The 20333-nt window shown below is 38.4% G+C and overlaps 1 protein-coding gene across 8 annotated transcripts in view; it reads right to left on the bottom strand.

Moving 5' to 3' along the window:
• Positions 1-20333, bottom strand: part of KIAA1549 — a 144350-nt gene that overhangs the window by 55350 nt on the left and 68667 nt on the right. For 5 of the 8 annotated variants that reach the window (XR_013949896.1, XM_080588780.1, XM_080588774.1 and 2 more), the window contains exons 3-9: positions 19438-19526; positions 14151-14216; positions 13441-13618; positions 11758-11888; positions 10020-10203; positions 3691-3750; positions 839-984 (exon numbers count right to left, since the gene is read on the bottom strand). Coding sequence is in view for 7 of the 8 variants with exons in the window: in XM_080588780.1 (XP_080444906.1) it covers positions 839-984; positions 3691-3750; positions 10020-10203; positions 11758-11888; positions 13441-13618; positions 14151-14216; positions 19438-19526 (854 nt within the window). In the remaining variant the exon portion in view is untranslated. The remainder of the gene's footprint in view (positions 1-838; positions 985-3690; positions 3751-10019; positions 10204-11757; positions 11889-13440; positions 13619-14150; positions 14217-19437; positions 19527-20333) is intronic. The other 3 variants (XM_080588776.1, XM_080588778.1, XM_080588779.1) reach the window with 1 other exon arrangement.

The raw sequence follows: 20333 nt of genomic DNA, 5'->3' as shown, positions 1-20333 counted from the left end.
GAAGGTTAAGTTAAGTAAAGATAATAGGTTTGAACTACAAGAAGGGCCATCTGTGAGATAAACGAACTGCTATTGACTTAGCTAGAAAAAGGAATTTTTAAGAAAATTATTCTTAAAAAATGGTTTTCAGCTTTTTGAAATGACTAGAAGAACATGTGAGGATTTATAAATTAAAATTAAATATCCAAGCCTTCATGGACATTATGTCAATAATTCCACCTGAGGCAAAACTATAATGAAGCGCAGGTCTTCAGAAGCTGTCACACGTACAAAATTTGATGTAATTTATCGATCTTACTTAAAAGCCACTCCTGATCACAGGAGTGACCTATGATAAATAGGGAGTTAAGAGTCAGAATATACTGTTCTGCTGCTGCATCAAGCAGCATATGATTCTATTTCATATTTCTACTCTGTCACCAAAACACCATAGAGAGCTGTGAAGCAGCTGTTCCAGCAAAGTACCTTTTTGATTCAGATGACCATTTTATCTCTTTTTTTCAAGGCATCTCATACAAGTCAGACAAGATAGCTGTTTTTTTGAATAGGATGTTGATAAAATCATTTGCGATGTGGTTTTTAAAAAGTCATTAATTTTTTTTAATAGACACTTAAAATACTCAGCTGTTTCCATTGGTTATTTTTAGTTTAAAAGACAACCAGTTAGCCAGAAGAACCACATTTCAAATACAAAACATAAGCATCATCAACTAGCTAAACTAGTCAAATGTGATACATGCTTTTGAGTTATCTTTTCTCAACTCAAATTCTAGGTATTATTAACTTATTGAATAATTTATTCCCCTTTATTTCTTCTCTGACTTTGAGCTCTTAATACCTGCACAATGTTGCTGCCTGCAAAACTGGCTCGTCTCCATATCCGCCCTCTGGCCAAAGCCTCGTTTAACAGGTGAGCCAGCTTCCGCTCCATCTCAGCCTGAAATACTTCCTCCTGAATTCGCTGGTCGACGACACCCAAGAGAACTACATTGCAGAAAAAGTAACCCAAGAACACAAATGAATTAGTAAAAGTTTTCAGTGTCTTTTCTGCAACTTCAGTTACAAGCGTTGAGTCACTCTGTGACATCTCATGGACAATTCAAGAGCAGCAGTATTCTTGGGGGAATACTGGGAAGTTAAGCCAGTGGTTACACATTAGAAAGGAAGGCTTTGTATCAGGAAAAGTTAAAAGAAATAAATTAAAAAAAAAAAAAAGGACAGAGGGCACTTTTGGAATCTCAGACAGTCTAGGCAGACACAGAATGTTGAAGAAAATTTAGATTTTGAAAAAACAAACATATGAACATCCAATGAATTATTCAAAAACAACCAAAAGAGAAAATTCAGCTAAATTGCTTGCAGCAACTACTTTCGATCAAAATTTTGTGTTTGAAAGTGAGACACAGTTGGAAATGGGCAGGGCAAGGGTTCAGAATCAAGGTTAAAAAGTAAGAGCAGGTGAATGAACCTGTGTTTTCCAAGCACATCTTCCCTAGATAAAATCAAGAGTACCAAGTATGCCAATTAAAGCGCACACAAAAAAATAGTTAGTAGCCCCACCAACTTCACTCCCTAACCCCAGGTACTCCAGGTCACTAAGGCAGCTGATGCTGAGATGAATACCTGAGGAACAACACGCAGGAAACACCAAAAAACTGTGGACCTTTGCCAACATGATGCCATCCAGAAAAAGTAAAATGGAGTTAATGGAGTGACAGTCATCTGAACAATCCAATTAAAAAACCTTAAAGGATCGTAAACTGACTCGCCACTGACATTAGCAAAATAATCCAGTTTTCATTCCTGAAGCCCTCCATTATAATGGTTTATTTTTTAAAAGGTCCCTTTTTCAGTAAAGTTTTTCATGTTTGCTTACTCAAGTGTGGTGCTTAATAAAAAGCAATTTGATTAGATAAAATCAATTAAATACAATTTTGTTTAAATTATTAAACAAAATATAAAAACCACATTTTCCATTTAAAATTTTTCACTGCATATGTCAGAAAAAAAGGAAATATTTTCATGATTTTTCACAGAGATCAACAGCATGTCTGCTAAATTCAATCACTAATGAAGTACCTCAAAATCAAAATCAAAATAAACAGACAGTGGCTTAGGGATATTATATACAGCAAGAAGAACGTTCTTGCCTGTGTATTGAATTTGAGTTTCAGTTAGTTCTTCTTAATAGCATGAACTGTATTCTACAACCAAGAGTACAGCTACAGAGAACACTGCATCTCCCAATGTTTTATGACTATTGGGATACTTTAGAATACCCATGCACATATATCTTGGTAATTGAGTACTAAAAAACCCTCATCTTTAGCGTGCAGAAATTCTATCATTTTCCTTTGTCTTGAGTCATACCATCTGTCTAGAAGCAGCTATCAAATAATGAAAAAAGCCATTAATATAGAATGATTTTGCCCTTAAAATACAATATACATACTTAAAGGACTGACACAGCCAAAGTGTACTAGCTTTTCCCAGGATGCCTGCAAGAACTGGGATTACAAAAAAAATCCCTTTGTATCAAAGAAAGGTGCTGCAACTGGCTTTAAAACCTCATAGCCAGGAATTTTAGGGACAAAAAAAAGCATGTGGAGGAGTGCATATGTTATTTCGGAGCTGGAAGAACCTTTTTTCTTACTCCAGGATCTAAGGAAACTTCCAACAAAAACAGATAAAAACAGATGAAGCAGGAGAGGGTGAGGGTATCTTCACCAAACCAACTAAAAAAAAGCCAACAAACACCTAGGAGAGGATGACGTTGGCTGTGCAATACACACAGGTAGATTCTCTCCTGTTACTGAACACAATTTGAAATTCTTTAGTAAAACAAACTATGTGGGCTTCAGAGGTTAAGTTGCAATTTGGTTTCCTGCTTAGAATTACGCTGGTAACTAGTGAGAGGAGACAGGGATACCTGAAAAAAAAACAAAAAGTATGTCTATACTACCGGTAAACTATGGATGGAAAGGCTGTGGGAAGACAGAAGTGTATCCAGTGAGGCATCAGCACTGTAACAGCAAGGTTATTAGGCATACCCTGGTTACCATTCAGCCTTTCTGTGTTGAAGAAACAGGTGGGATCTACTGTGCTTGCAAGCAAACTCAATAGCCTTTGAGCATCTAAAAGTGACAGCTCAACCATATCTGCTCATTGCAGAATAAAACATCCAACAGACTAGGGTGGGAGGGATCTACTGTGAATTAATCAGAAGAGATCAATGAAATTTGATGAAGCCGTTTCCCATACTCAGAACATAACTATTTTTATTCTGTTTTATTCCTGGCATGTTTTGGTACAAAGTGCTACACAGAAAGTTCTTATTTTCACCTAAAACGAAAAAAAAAAAATCTTAAAATCAATGTAGGATATTGAAAGCATGCAGGGTAGATACTTTATGCCTGACAGCATAAGTTGTCTTGCTAAGAATGAACTGCCTTATAGACAAAAATTTTAATGTACATTATCAAGAAATTGCAATAGTTCATTCTAGACCCAGGAATTATATTTCCCAGATGTCCCAGGTCACCAGGCCTTTGGTTTTAGAATTTATTCACCTTAGGCACATTACCACCCTACAAACACGCAGCACCCCCAGGGTATTGATATTTATCTAGGCTAGTTACCCTGCTAACAAAAATAGTTGCGCGCTTACTTACTGACATACACTGTACGTACCTGTTCTCACCCAGGAAGATTTCATTAACTGAGACACATTAAGCTTAGGATAATGAAAGGCTGAGGGAAAAATAGAATGGAGGAAAAACATCCGTTAGAACAGTACTCTCAACAACATACACACAAAAAAAAGAAACCACTTCGTACTTTATACTGTCAGTAAGCATCTTATTTGCACAGATGTATTGCAACTCCTGAGGCCGTGCAGACACAGTGGTAAGGCAAGTGCTGTGAACATACACTCCCCCGGTTCGTCTCTGAACAAAAAGAAGCTAACTGAAGCAGTCAGATTTATTACCTGAAAGATTTCAAACTGCTGTACTGAGGTCATTGCTCCTAGAAACTTAAAAGTAAAGCTCACTGTGAATTCTGTTTCTTACTGAGCTAAATGCAGGATAAGACTTCTGCTCAAAGGGCAATGAAGCAATCCATGAGTGTCTGAGAACGAAAACATGACTTCCTATGAGGCAGAAACTACATGGAAATATTAAATGCAAAGAATAAAACTGAATAGATCTGATTTGTGTTCCCGACTCGTGCAGGTGGAAATATTTAAAATATATCACCTTGGTAAATTATTTTACAAAAATCACAAAGAAACATATGTAGAAGCACTGCTGAGGACAAATCTAATGGATTATGTGTTTGGCCTGATGGCCCCAAGCTTCCTGTATAAAGCCATGCTCCAGAGTGAAATCCTTGCCCCAGTGAAGTGAATTAAGTCAATTTCCACTGATTTCAATAGGAATAAGATTTTTCCCAAGGTTTCCACTGGAGAGCAGTAAAGACATGTTGGGAAACAAGTGAAGATGGGGGCTGGGCCAACAGTTTCCTCAAGGGAAGTCTTAAGCTTTACTATGGCAATACAAAAGAGGAAGGGTCATAACTTTCTCAAAATATTTAATCCAGATGCAGTTTGCTAAGCATACACAAAGGTTAATTTTTAAACTGTTTCATGGATAGAAAGAATGAACTGGTACATGCTAAACCAATTTAGAACAAAGCTGTCCAGTCTTCAGTTCCAGAGACAGTTTGCCACTACTGCATGTTTTAGACATGTAGAAAATCATGTTTTCTAATTTAATTGTGACATGATTTGTAGAGCAGCTGACTTCTGTCAGCATACCTAAAACCCAATTCTTTGCCCCTTAAAAAGCTTACCAATTTTTTGCTAACATAAAAGCAGAGGAACTACTACTTACACTATCTTTTATTTCCACAGATTTATGGATAGTCTTGTGGAAAAAAAGTGAAAATGTGGTTATTTGCACCTTTATTCCAACAATAATAATACCACTAGCTTTAAGAGAACCACCTGGGAGGTACATTGTGACTTACTGTTCAGAATGGTATAAGAATATGGTTCTTTATTCTGAACATGAACATCAGTACTCCATACGCTGACCAGGGTGCATCAAATTTCCAAAACTCAGACACACAAATAGCACCCCGCAGTCCATTTAATTTAACACATTTATTTTTGGTATACTGCTACATGATTCTTCTGAGCGTAGGTTATAGATTGGAGTTCTATTTGCTCCGGTCATGCAATTGTTCACTTCAATTTAGAAATACAACTTGAACAGAAAAGCATAAACAAAACTGGATCTGTGTTTTCCAAAGCATGGAAAGAGAAGAAAATCAAAAACCTTCCAATTGCCACAAAACTTTGAACTGCTAACAGTTGCAGATTTTTTCTTCTTTTAAACCAAAATCATGCTTTGCCTCAATACTTAATGCGCTCTTCACGCTTTTGCTAATTAGTACTTGAAAATGATTTAATTCATGCAAATTACTGGATGACTATTCACTTAAACTTTTCACGGAATTAATGAAATTTAAAAATAAACTGACGAGCAGAAAATCTTGAAATTGAAAAGGAGGATGTGCCACGATCACTGGCAGCTAAGGCTGCGTTCTAAAACCTGACAAAGAATGCATGAAATGAAGGACACTTCTGCAACTCAGACAATGCTCCAAAGCTATAAAGTACAGGTTCCAGCCCTTATATGCCACAGGCTACTCCAGTGTCTCACTAAGACGTGTGGCCTGGTCCTGAGCTCAGTTGGAGTCTCAGCAATGCAGCATGATCATAGTTGCAATATTCCTAGTCCTCCTGGAACTACTGTTTAAAACCAGCACAGACAAAATGCAATTGCTAGTTAGATTGCAGCTGGTCTGCTAATGACTATTGATGCATTAATGAAGTATACACTATCCCCACGAGAAGATTCTGTCACGCAGTCCTGAAGTACCACACCATGCAACAGTGTTGATTTGATGCTGACTGAAAAAGCAAAGGGTCACCTAGCCACCTAGAAGTCTCTCGACAGCAATCTGAAGCACATGACTCCACTAACATGGCCTTCGACAGGTATTCTGGTAAGGATATGTCTGATCTTACATGAAGGCATGGAACTATGCATGCTAGAACTGGTACCACATTGACTGTTCTTATTTATGATAAATGGAGGAACAGTAGGAGAAAGCATGGAAGGAATGAAGTATTTATATTTAGTATGAGAAGACATCACCCAAAAATTAAGATTCCATGGAAACACTGGGGTGTAGTATGTATTAAAACACTATTTGTTAAAAATCTGATCCAAAATCCACTCTGAGAAAAACTACGAAAAAATCTGCAGTCCTTGGACTGATCATATTATTTCATCTTATCCTATTGGCCTTGCAACATCTCCAAGGTATCTGAAATAGATGCCACCCATCAAAGTGCTAGTTATGGCACTGAAAAACAGTCCCAAGGCAACTATCTCTATTTAGAGCCCTAATAAAAAAAGCAATATATTTGGGGTAGGCTCACAAAGGCCAATATTCCTCATGTAGTCCAGTGTTAGCCTTTGCGTGTCCTCAGAGAAATCTTACAGCCATAAAGGCATACTAAACATATTCCTTTCTACGTTTTTGTTTGTTTGTTTGTTTTGTTTTGTTGTTTAAAAAAAAAGCACTAGCATCTAGGAACTGTGACTAAACATGGTTTTCTTTCTGCTGACATGTAGTTCACAACCATGTAACCAAATGAGTTTGCAATCTGAAATGTGAGATGTAAGGTGGACAACGCAAAATTAGCAGGCCGAAAGATGTAAACTGGACATTTGAACATAGCATGTTGCTGAAGTCACCTAGAAGTCTGTGGGGCAAAAAAACAAGTCTGGAAGTTTCCAGGCCTGGCCACTTCAACAGCCCTATTCCTGCACAGAACAGTCCATTCTGTTAAACAGACGACTTGTACCGTAGAAACTTACTTTGATGAGTGCAACAAGAAAAAAAAAAGACTAAGAATTCCTGCTGTTAATCATGTATTGCACAGGGACAACCCACACACTTTAAAGTATAAGCAGTATATATCAATTATGTGAAAAACCCAATGGAAGAACTGTGTGCAAAAGGCTATATGAAGTGAACAAGAAGCAGGGAGCAAATACATTCCTTCAAACAAAGCTCATATTTGGGATAGCAAAAGCAAGATCTCACTTCACTTAACGATGCTGAGTCACAGTGATATTACACAAGCAGCTTGTCCTTAGTATGAATCAGTGTGAACCCCCTGACAGCTCAGCTCACCTACAGATCAGTTCTTTTTCTTCAGGTGCAGGCTATAAAACTTGTCAGATGATATACAGAGCCCTAAGGGGGGTGTCACCACCAAGCATATAACTGCTACCAGGCCTGGCAGTCAATGCACAAACACCACAGAACCATATGGTAAGGAATATTTCACATTTACATATAAATATACCTTCCAAAACTCCCCCCCAAATCATGTTGAAAAGCAGAGGGTTGCAAATAATTTGCACAGAGCAAAGTAGCTATCTGTCAAAGGACGATCTTCACAACACCTTGCCTGCTACAACTGCTCTGCAGACTAAAGGAAAACATGAGAACAGAGCATAGAAAATCAAACCATTTAGGCACCTCACTGCCAAAGTAGCTCTGAGAATCTGGCTGTTGGTCATCCTCAAGCAGACTGCTGAATAAGATGTCTCAGAAGAGATCTGCCCAACACTGCTGAGCCTCTGGACGTGATTTCTGGCTCTGAAGATCTAAAATGATTTGGCTCGAAACACAGCCACAGTAACAGTGGGGAAAAAAAAAGTGGAAACAGCTAAAAGTAACTGAGTGCGGATGCCTTGCTTGCAGAAGTGTATGAACTATGTCCATTATTGCTTGCTGACAGACAGACCCATAGCTCTGAACAAGCTGAGAAGCTGCATTCTCACTTTGCTGACTTATCAAATGGCACCACGTCTGGCGTTCCACAACACTGAAACCAAACACACTGAGGCACTACTGAGACCAAACCAGAGAAGTGCAAATCTTAATGAGCTGTCCTGCAGTGGGCTAAATCTATAATTAAATAAGAGTTGCTCTAGTGACATGCTATCACAGAGCTCCACTGGCATTAGCCAGGAATCAGTCCCACTGGCTAGGCACTACAAGCATGCAAATAACATGGGAGGAGTTCCTGGTCTGAGCACTGCATAAATTAGCTTTACATTTCCTAAATACCATTAGGGGTGGAGGGGGGAAAAGAGCAGCACACATGCATGTTTAATAGCAATGTTTTTCCCCTATGGCCAGTCTTGTCTTTCAGGATATATTGACCTTGGTAGAAATTCTGTTATCATCTAATTGCACTGCACCACCATCACACAATCTGGAAGATGGGATTCTCAGCAAGGGGCAACCTGCAAATTCACTACACTACAAATATCTCTCCAGAATATGTGGACATAAGTAAAAATTGTAGGATCAGATGTGTGTACTTCACAGGGAAAAGAATGTCAAGACGCTAAAAATAATACCCAAGAGACTAAAAGTAATAAACTCAAGGGCAAAGGTGAAAAAAAATCCATGCATAGTGAAGAGAAACGTCTTTCAAGCAATCATGGCAAGTAGAACATTTATTTTGAATTCAGTGAGAGACAAAGATCACAGCCCACAATCTGAGAACTTCTGTGGCCTCACAAGGGACAAGGAAATGCTATGAACAAGAATTCTCAAGGCTTTAGGTCCTGGCTCATTTAAATACTGCTACCACTACACAGGTACAGTCTATGTGAGACCAAGTGAGAACAGAATTATTAAAAGGAAATGAGAAGGTTAATACAACACCTGCTACATTTTTAATTGGTTATGAGAACAGAGGGATCAAAATCCCTCAAAATTAAAACAAAAGATTAAAAAAATGAATACTACTTCTAGTCACTGGGAAATTATCTTGTGCAGTCACTGTATATAGATTTAAAGGTGCTGCACAGCACAACTTTTGGTGACAATCATTCTCTTTGCTCTGTCTTCAATAACATACTGCTGTACAGCTGCACAATGAACACCACCTACCACTAGGCCTGATTTTCCATCAGAAATTTGACTGGATAGATGGAATCACTGTGTCAGGTGCTATGCACCTATATAGCCCACAAAAAGTAACTCAGATGATTAAAAATCTGCATTGGAAAGTACAATGAGATAGGAGAAACTGGGAATTAATGGACTAGATTAACATGAATGGGTTCCACCAGGAAAGGCAGTACTGTTCTCTCATGATCTGACTTACATTCATGAGTCACTGTTGTAATAAACAATCCACTAGTGTACAAGGATTATTGTTGAACTGAGATACTTGGCATATTTATGAGACTGAGGTCACCTGCAAAATCTAACCAAACATAAGCTGTCAAGAATGAACATCAAGGAAACTGCTTTGCAGGCAGTTCCCATTAATCTAAGTTTAGAATGACCATGGACTGGAAAAAGTGACTTGCAATGCAAGTAGTACACAGAACGTGAGTAAGATACTTAAAATACCTTAAAAGATAAATGATTACTTAAAAAAGCATTGCTACTGACTACATGGGCAAATATAAACTTATGCTGACACTATCCCATGCCTTCTAGAAGTCAGTCACAGTTGAGCACAGCACAGAGCCCAAGGTAGTAAACTCTGATGACGAGCAGCAAAGGCATCGTAGACATAATAAAGACATACTGCACAGAAGTATTGATCAAAGTGACTATCTTTTTGTTGTTTGTTTGTTCTAAAGTATCTGGACTAAGACCAGGGAAAATGATGCCAGGTTCAGCACAACCGGTCCAGTGCAGAAGAATGATGACAAAAGCAACAAGTTGCTGTAACACTGACACACACTACGTGAGCAGAGAGGTACAGACTTGCTCAGCAGAATTTATGATACAAGTCAGGTACTTAAAGATGCATTATCACTTATGAACAAAATTAATTTTACATAGTAGGGGAAAAATTACTAAAAAAAAAAAGGTATTTTGCAGTTTTGGCAACAAGTACTCACGTTCAGCAATTTGCTGCACAGGAAAACCCAGATAGAAGCTGAATTCCACCACGGACAGGTTTCTTAACTGCTCACTGACTTCGGACCCATTTAGAAAACCATATCTATCTCGGATGGCAAAAATGATGCTCACGGGGCCCTGACGAAATGCAGCCCCGGGCCTACTCAGAGTTATATTCAGTATCTGAAAAGACAAGATTGGAACACTGTCAGCAAAATCAAATCACTGGCATATCTATTTGTTTCTTGACAGATTTTTTTTTTCCTAATGTGAGGGGAAAGTATTTTATATCAAAGCAGAGGAACATCGATTCCAGATTGCTTCGGCATACTGAGTCTCGAAGAGGCAAAGTTACGCATGCATTCTCTTTCTAAGGATTATCCTTTGAGGTCATTCATAATCCACAATGATCTGAAAGCTATCATTCAGAAAATGATGGAAAAAATGCCAGATGAATACCAAACTGTATGGAACAGACAGGAAAACACCATGACAAAGACATAGTATGAAAATGGCTCTTGGTCGAAACGTACTGCATCATGCATACCCAGATCCTACAACTGTTAGAAGTCTCACTCTGCCACCTATGTACAGAGCAACTATGTATATACAGACAAACCTCTTCCAAGCAGTAATAAACTATTTAAAAAGAAAGTTTGCTAAGTCGATACACCAAGAAGTTGTTTTGCATATTCTGTCTTCATTCTATCCATATTCTATCTATATTGCTTCACTCAGCTGTACAGTTTTGAGTACATATCTATGCACTTTACTATATGTACTACATAGTACTTCATGTACTCTGAAGTTTATATCATATTTACTGTTATGACCATTTTATGGTAGCACTGACAGGCATTTATGGTGCCCATTAAATAGCACTTTTTTTTTTTAATACTCATTTTAGTATTACAACAAAGCTAGAAAAAATTAAGAATTCAGAGAGAAGAGGGAGTTAGTCTCACAAGTTGAAGGCTACCCACAGAGGTAGTAGAGTCCCTGTCCCTGGGTGTGTTTAAGGAAAGGCTAGTGGGGGCTTACGGACATGGTTTAATGGGTGATATTGTTCATATGGGAATGGTTGGACGAGATGATCTTGGAAGTCTTTTCCAGCCTTAAAGATTCTATGATTCTATTGACTTCCCAGGGAGTTTTAAGCGCTGCCACGATTCAGTACCCAGCACATACTCAATACATTTCACACATGAAGTTCCAGTAGCAGCTGCCACAGACAGTGGCATCATATACATATAAGCATTTATAGAACTCAGAAGCAACTAGCATGTTTGCTCATATAATGACAGTCAGCGTGTGTCTTTCGGTATTTCCTAATAGGATCCCCTGAGTGGCAACAAGACCTGAAAGGTGTCTTCCAACAAAAACATACTGACCACACCCTATCCTGTAATAATAAAATCCAATGAGAATGAGTTTGATCAGGGTTGGGGCAGCCTTTATGTGAAAGTATAAGCCTGTTTATATTCCTATTATATTCACTAATGCTTCTTGATATGCATCATGATCTTCTTGGATCTTCTTTTCAATAACCTTGAAACGAGAGGTTCAAATTATTTTGCAGGGGAAAAAAATGACTTTATGACAAAGCCTCACTGTTCTACATGATCTAGATAGCAAGTAGTAGTCTGGGGACACCTAGCTCATTTTACCAGCTGTGTTAAACAGGACAACTGGAAGTGAGGAGGAAAAGGCAAAGATACAAAGCATTTTTCTTCTTACCTGCACAGTGAAGTTGTAGAACTCCTGGTGTTGTTTGCTCACCTCCATGAATGCCATTGTCAGCCCCTTTTCAATGCGCTGGCTGAAGTCGCAGAACCCAATATCCACATTTCGAGGCACAAACTGAAGCACTGAAGGCAAAGGGTACACATTATTCCTACAGACAAGTACTTCCATGAGAGAGAACAACATGAGCAAGAGAATCCTCACTCCATAGGGCTAGCAATTTTTCATGGAATTCAGGACATATTCAATGAAAACCTGGGTAGAAACACAGTAGAAATACATTTTGCACAGGTGCAGTAAATTCTCTACTTACTAGTATCTGTTGCAGCAGTAATTAGATTACCAAACGATACTACTGACAGAATACCCACTGTTTCCTCCTATATACTGAAAGACCTTTGCTGCATACAAGCTTGCTAAAGGACTGGAGCACTGAATCAGCCACACTGAAATCCTTAGTTACCCCAACAGTTCAATGAAAATCTCAAGGAAAATAGTAACAAATTTCTTTGTAGAGTGAAATTTAATATTTAGCTTATCTAAAAGACCACATACGGGATCCATTTGTACACATCAGTATCAGTCTAACACTTTCAAAATAACCAATTAGCAGCCAATCTTTTAAATCTATATAGATACACCTTAAAATCTTTCACAGGAAAGAATGAGCACAGGAAAGAAAGAGTGTGCAGGCATACAGACCTCTAGCTATGCACATAGCTATCTGCACATTTCCTGATATATTCTTACCCAAAGAAATGCTATCATTAGGTCACAGATCCCAATAGTAATATTATACAAAGATCAAGACAAGAAAATGCAGTTATCGTCTGTTTAACCATGCTAAGCAGTGGAAAAAGATGTCACACACACAAGAGAACTGATGTTTCACAATTCAGATATTAACACAGAAGAAACAACACATGAAACACCTGAATAAAAGCAGCTATGTTTGACGTCCACGTACTCTACTGCCCATATACTTAATTCCTGTTACCGTCTCATTACCCAGTCAAACACCATTACATGGTTAATATGTTACTTTAGAATATTAGCAGTCATGGACTGCTGCCATACAGCAGTCATGGAAAGCTGAATGCTATATGAGCAATCCTTTTGCTCACTGATTCTCCTACACTGAAAATTATAAAAAGCGTAATTTAAGGTAAACATAATCCAAAACATGAGTCAAGCATTACAACGTAGCCGCACTGTGATTCTACAAGTGTTTCCCACAAGCTTTGGTCTTCTCATCTTTGTAAAATGCTACAAGAGAAGTGGAGATCAGGCTATTGACAGGCAAGGGGCCACTGAAAATAGACTCGCTTTGCAACATGAGAATACTCTTAACACTTAAAGCAATACAAAGAATGTGAACTCCTTTCACTTGTTTCAGTAGTGAACCATCAACTGAAATATGAAACAAGGAAAAGAGCATACGTATTTTGCAATTCGCTAAGAAAACTTTCCTGAAAAAAATCATAAAATTACAGGATTAATTATCTACAAATTATTTACAGCAAGTACTTCATTAACAGCCAAGAGTGAATGCTCACAGCAGTGGAACACAGGGTTTTTATTTGATCTCACGTCCTTATCACAAAACTCTCCGCAAGTGAAGAAGTGTGAATCAGTATGAAGCTACATCTCCTCCTCTTTGCGTCAGGAAGAACTCACCTGTCTGAACCTGGAATCTGTTATCAGGCATGGTGAAAGAAGGATGCAGCGAGAGGATCAGGGGGCTCTCACCACGAAGAAGACTGCTGTTCACAAGCACATTTATGACAGCTATCGCCGTGTAAACAAAAGGACCTGATGTCACCAAGAAAGCATATTTCGGGGAAATTTTATAAACCTACAAAAAAAAAAAAAAGAAAAAATCTTCAACGTGAAATTTTGCATCAACACTTTAGATCTATAGAGTCCTGGGCATTTCAAAGTTTAGACCTCAACATGTAAGAAAATGCAATCTTTATTTTACAGAGATAGAAACACACACACTCTGACAGCGCTGTGCCTCGCAGCCTCTGCTCCAGTGCATCAGAAAGGCACTTCCCCTGTGCTAAGAGCACCTACTGGAAAGTCTCCAGTGCAACACACCTACCTCAGTACTTCTCCATATACCACATCACAGCACAGTAGCACTCCACCTCGTCTGCATTCCCAGCAGCACGTAAAAGTTCCCATACAAATTGCTACCTACTTACTGAACCATTTGCAGAGCTTCTGCACTTCAGGCCTGTGCTGCAGAGCAAATGCATCCTGCAACATTCACATGTGATGTGTGAGAAACAAAATACGCATAAGCTGTGTTTTATGGATATAATTCTCACACACAAGTATTCTGGAGAATGCTTCTCCCCATTTGCTTTCTTCAATGCAGTTACCTCAGTTACAGTTTTCCTCCTCCAATTCATCTCCTGACATTGAGACTTCTCAAAAACCCCGAGGAGCTTTAGTCATCATGTAAAAGAAATGAAATTGAAAGTTAAATATGAACCTAGGCAAATGTTTACAGGCAGATGCTTTTATACATTATTATTCTGTCACCTAAGTAAAAACAAGCTGAAGGCTTTTATTTATTTAAACACATTGCGATGCCTTCTCTCCCTAAGAGAAACTATCTCAATATCAAGGACTCTGATTTCCCCAGCATTATTTTTTTCCTATTTGTTTTACTTCATGGTTTGTTTAATTTGCCCAAGGCAGTCACACTACAGTATTTTGAGATATCCAACACGATGGCATCACAAATAAATAATCTAAACCAGAGATGCAAATGTTCTGATAAATGTGCACCTCTTAAATGAATAGATGCTGGCATCTTGCAGGCTTTTCACTAGTGAAGGGATTTTTCAGATATGCTCAACTTCAAGATGAGCCTTATGGAAAAGCACAGTGCTACTTAAAGTGTCATCCACATGCTCCTTACTGGTATTTCTGCAATAGTGCACCATAACGATAATTGGTGTTTAGATGAGACAGTAAGCAGCCCTTTCCTGTCCTCCAGAAACACCATGTATTTCAAAGAGATCTTCACCAAAAGAAACTACCTAAGTAGCAGAAGAAAAAACAACAACAAAAAGTTGTCTTGCTCATTATTTCTTCCTTCCTCTTAGGCCACAAATATATGCAGCATCCTGCTTTTATAAATGGATTTAGACCCAGAGAATTCAAATTTGTTTGATATGAGTAATATGCACAGCTCTTTTGAGCTTTTCTTATCTGAAATTTTATCCTTTTATCTCAGGATGAAATGATCTCTGCAGCTTCAGTTTGTCAAATGAAAAACAGCAGTTATAATGGGTAAGACATATGAAAAGTTACCATTACTTGCACAAGACACTGCTTAAAAGCAAGAAAAAGAAGAGATAGAATTAAAGATCTTACTGACAATTTTCTGGTGATTTCTAAAACCATATACACTGAAGAAGAGAGGCCTAGAACAGCCTCTCTGCAGTATTATTGTCGCGGACTATAGTTAGGTATTTCAGACAAGAAAGCAAGCCTCTGATAACCAGCTCAGCTCCCTACACCTCTGACCTGTTCCAGTGCACCACAGATGCAATATGAGCAACCTACCCAGAGACTCCTCTGAAATTTTGCATCGACTTCTTCATCTTAACAGCTAACACTCGTGCCTCCCTTTTGTGCTCCTTTTTGGGTGAAAGTAATGCCACAAGAATGGAAACATAAAATAGTTTTTAAGTGTAATTTTCAAGCAGGTAGATTAGAACTACTGTAGGTGAAAGCAATAGCTATTTCTGCTTGAGATACTGCAGCTTTGTCTTAAGCTACATCTCCACAACTTAATTCAGACACCAGAAGTAATACAGCCATGTTAGCATGATGCTGTTTACAAGGTAATTCACAGAGAAGTTTGGAAAGTTATCTACGATAGATAAGCACAGCTCAACTCTTGCTTCACAAATGAGAACAGCTCCTCTTGGCACAGCTCTAACGGTTCCCAAACCCAGCCAGCCAGCCAACCCTCTCTTGGAGGTTTCACTTCTACTGCCAGGACAGTGAGATGCTACCAAACTGGCTAGCTGAAGCACCCCAGTTTCAGAGCACTACCTATTCAAGTAAGCAAGTACAATTTCTTACATTAGACAAGCACAGATTTCTTACCTTAATACTTTGAGCCATGAATCTGGAGAAGCACTTGAAACTCAACATGCACAACTGAGCCACCAGCAAAAGCAGAAAGCTTCAGTACAAGCCATTGCACCTTCTCAAGTTCAGCCATTTCTTCTCCTAAATCAGTTAATCCAACCCTGCTGTTTCCAGGATACAGCCTCTCTCATTCAAACCCAATCTGACAAGACATGCATCTCGTATGGCAAGTTTTTAAGTCCCAGTTTATTAGAGGCTAGACAAGCATTTGGGGAAAACATCACTGCTTGCTTACTCTATCTCTTATGACTTTCCCTAGGCATTTGCTATAGATTATTGTCAGCTAAACTATTCGATTAGATGCACCTTTGGTACTATCTAATCCATGCCTACATACCACTGTATTACGCTGTGCAAACATCTGGCAGAAGACATAAAAAAAGGATTTCCTCACCACCACCTTATTAAGCATTCTGTAATGAGTCTGCAGGGAGCATTTAACTTCACGAAGATGGGCTACAAAGGCTCGCAGGTCTTAAAAATGAAACAGATTCTGCCCCTACACACATTAGGATCCTAAGGCAACAATTCTCCCACCATTTTCACACATCTAAATGGTAACAGCCACAATTTCAGCAGCAGTGAGTAGCAATGAACGTTACAGAAGCCAGTGCAAATCCACAAGGTGGCATCTTTGAAAAAAGTATTTAACTGCCAGACAGTGAACTTGTTTCCTTACTTTTAAGGCAGAGGTTTACAGATTTTGGATTACAGAAACCTATAGGTTAAGGACAGGTCCAAAACCCCGGATTAAATGCAGCAACGAAGTGACTGTGGCATACATTACACTGCATGATAAAAATCCCTAACAAAAATGAGGCTGACAAAAAGCTTTTTTTCTGTTTGTATGAACTTAATGGCAACAGGATCCTTACAGCAAGTCACTGCCAATACTTTTTTTTCCTCTTGCCCTAGTGCAACAAAGCTAAAGTCAACTGAAGATTGTCTAACAAATCTTACCCAAGTGTCCTAAGATTTACATTAGAGAAAGTTGACAAAAAATGCTCTGGTTCAAAAAACAGGCAAACAATAGGGTTTTATTCTTCTGCAGATGCAATGCATTGAAACCAACTCGAAAGAGAGAATTTTAAAATTTTCAGTTATTCTCACTTTGCTAAGAAGAAAATTGTGAAAAAGTTTTTTCATTAGACAGGATTCAAGCCTGCCTCACTTTTTTCCTACTTCATCAGCTCAGAATGTTAGAAATAATAAAGAACCAGAGCCCAAAGTTTCAACTGAAAAAGTTGGGGTAAAAAGTAATTCTTCTTTCAGTATTAAACTTGGATTATATTTAAAGTGAGTAGCAGTTATATCCATCGTTGCCATGGATTTTATTTTTAAAGCACACGTTACTACCAAGTTAAATTTAACAAGACTGGCTCCTGATTTACTGTGCATTACATCACAACAAGGGAACAACATCTGGGAGCTGTCATAAAAGCCATAGTAAAAGAGCAGCTTAAGTAAGTGCACTGCTTCACCGTAACTTGCAAACGTACACTCAGTTCCTGGGTACTCTTGACTAACAAGAGTCAGGTCTGCTTGATTAATTTAGTTCAGTAATATAAGACAATTCTGTGTAAAATTTTGCATTACGTCACCATTAAACTTGCTGACATAGACAGCTCCTTATTTAAAATAGCCTTTTGGTTAGTATTTTACTGTTAAGAGTTGAAGACATTATTTTTAGTGCAAAAATACCTATATCCAAGGCATCACAAAGAGAACTCATACGATAGCAGCATTCTAGCATAAAATAAGCATAAGTGACTCCATGGAGATGTTTTCTCCTTTTGATAAAATAGAATTTGCAAAGAATGAAGCTGGACTAACTGCATTATGTATAAAAGCAGTTGCCAGAAAGCAGCCTTAGAGCCAAAACACACTACTGAGAGCTCTGCAAGACCATAGTGGGCATGAAATGAAAGACTAAAGGGTAGAAATATAAAGAAGAAAGATATCAAATGTTTGCTCTACTCAGCCTTCAGATATTTAGCAATATGTTTTGTATTACTGGCATTACTATTGTGACAGTAAGCACTTCCATATTACCAAGGCATATAAGGTCACTGAAAATCACTGTAGCTTCATCATCATGAGCTTTTGACTTCTACTTGATTATGTCAGTTTGCACAATCCAAAGGTATAAATTCACCATCCAGAATAAAAATATTTAATTTGCAAAAATCCTTAAAAGCTTATGGGCAGGTATTGCTAAAAGAAACAAAACTAAACATAATCTATAGGGGCAGCTCACTGTGGCTGAAGCTTGGCAGAAATTTGTCACACGTTTATCTTGACTGAGTAGGAGACAGGCATGTTCTCAAACAACAGACAAGAGCTGTTTAATTACTGAGTGCAGTGGTTGTGGCAGGAGCTGTCAAAAGACCATTTTCCCATACAGATCAGCAAGCAGGAAAAGACACCACCATCAAGGGCTTCTGTGCATGAAGATATTCAACTTATTTTCAACATTCAAGGCGGCACATGAGTTAACTTTATCGTGAAAGTGAAATCAGAGACTCAAAGAAAAAGTAAGAAAATTACGCTGGAACCACACAAGAAATGAGGTACTGCCTTGGTGCTGGGCTATCACAACCAAATGAACACAGAAATGACATACTGCAAGTGTAGCTGAACCTGCAACCTACACACAATTCCATTGAAACATTCCATTTTATCCCCAATATTGAATTACCTGATTACACAACAAATGTAACCCCAAAACACCTCTATGATCATTTTCCTCTCAGACAGAGGGTTTGAGGAAGAAGTGGATGAATAGAGTATTAAGCTTCAACTCAGTGGATACTCACTTCGAGGATAGGGAACAACACTGAAATATTGTTCAAAGACAACTCTTTGAACATCAGCGGAGAGGATTTTTATTTTTTAAAGCACAAATTCTTTTACCATGTTGAGTGGGGGAAGGAGAGGAGGGGAAGAAATCCAGTCACACCTACTTGAAGGCTTAAAAAATAACATCTTATCATTGCACACCTGATTTTTTTTCATCCTGCCTTTCCTGACAAATCCTGCATTTGGGATTCCACCACTTTCCATGTAAGTGCTGATGACCTCACTTGCAAGATAAAATGGCACAAGATGGTGGAGAATGGCTTACTTTGTTTAAGGCACTAAGCATATAATCAGCTAGCAAGAGAAACAACACTGTAACAGATATTTTAGAAGAGTAGAAGTTTTTCAGCTCACTTTCACTTCACCAGTCAGAGCAGGTGTGCAATAGTGGCAGGGCACTGCTTGATCAGCTATGACAAAAACAAGAAAGATCTACCCTAGAAAATAAATTACATTCTAAAAGTAAAAAATAAAATAAGTCATACATTTAAAAAAAAGTTAACATTTAAGTTGGAATAAACCTTTCTGTGCTTTAGCATCATATACATTGTTCTTAAATCACTGTTTTAGCCTGTGAACTAAAACCACTATTGTGTTAGAGTGATCAAATAGCACTTGTACACACTTCATACCACTTACCTCTAGCTCTACTGATCGCCTGAACTGAACTCTGAGCACTTCTCTGATGGATTCACTGACATTTTGTAGAACAGCTCTTGGGGCCAGCACTGAAAATTAATGTCAATCAGTAAATATACTTTAGCTTCATCTCTTAGGTTTTATTCAAAACTGCATTTTTCAATTGTGTAACGCATGAAAAAGCAGACAGTGAGATCAACTGTGTCAAATGGATACGACAATAGCAAGGAAACAGGGAAAGTTGTGACTGTATCCTAAAAAGTGACTTAAGGAACTCCAGGTTTATTTTCTCTCATTTTTGTCCATATCTATTGTCTTTAGTATTCTAGTCAAGCAATCTTCTTCAGAGCCACTCAGGCATTCAAATAGGATCTGAAACTCGCAGCACATTTGGTCTGATCCACGCACCACAATGAGCTTGCTGTCATAACACAGCTCAAGTTTTGTAGGCAGCGCGTGGAATGCAGATGTGGTCAGAAAAAAGCCACAGAAAATATGCATCTACTTTTCGCTTAAATAAAAGTAAACAAACGTGACATTGATTGCTGAAAGAGATATCCACCAAGTAAGAAACTGCTTCAAAAACCCCATGCCCCTATGGATCTTAGGTCTGCTTGAGACTTACAATGGTCAAGGAGACAACTGACAAGTGTCACGTTGTCAGTCTGCATTGACTTCTCATCAGTAACTTGCCTACAAAACTACTCAAATTACAGGTGGAAGTAAATCTTCGTCCTCACCAGCAGAGTCAGCTCACCTTCGTATCTGGAGAATGAGATTATTCTCATTTTGCTTTCCATATTACAGCAAAGCTTAAGGACAAAACGTGTTGACTACCACAGAGCAGACAGCATTTCTACAGCTGCCCCGGGTTAGTTCTCTGGTAGGTAGTGCCT

Source organism: Anser brachyrhynchus, assembly GCF_964034855.1.
Source record: "Anser brachyrhynchus genome assembly, chromosome: 1".
Taxonomy (NCBI): domain Eukaryota; kingdom Metazoa; phylum Chordata; class Aves; order Anseriformes; family Anatidae; genus Anser; species Anser brachyrhynchus.
Note: the sequence above shows the minus strand (reverse complement) of the source record. Positions and strands in the feature narration are given on the sequence as shown.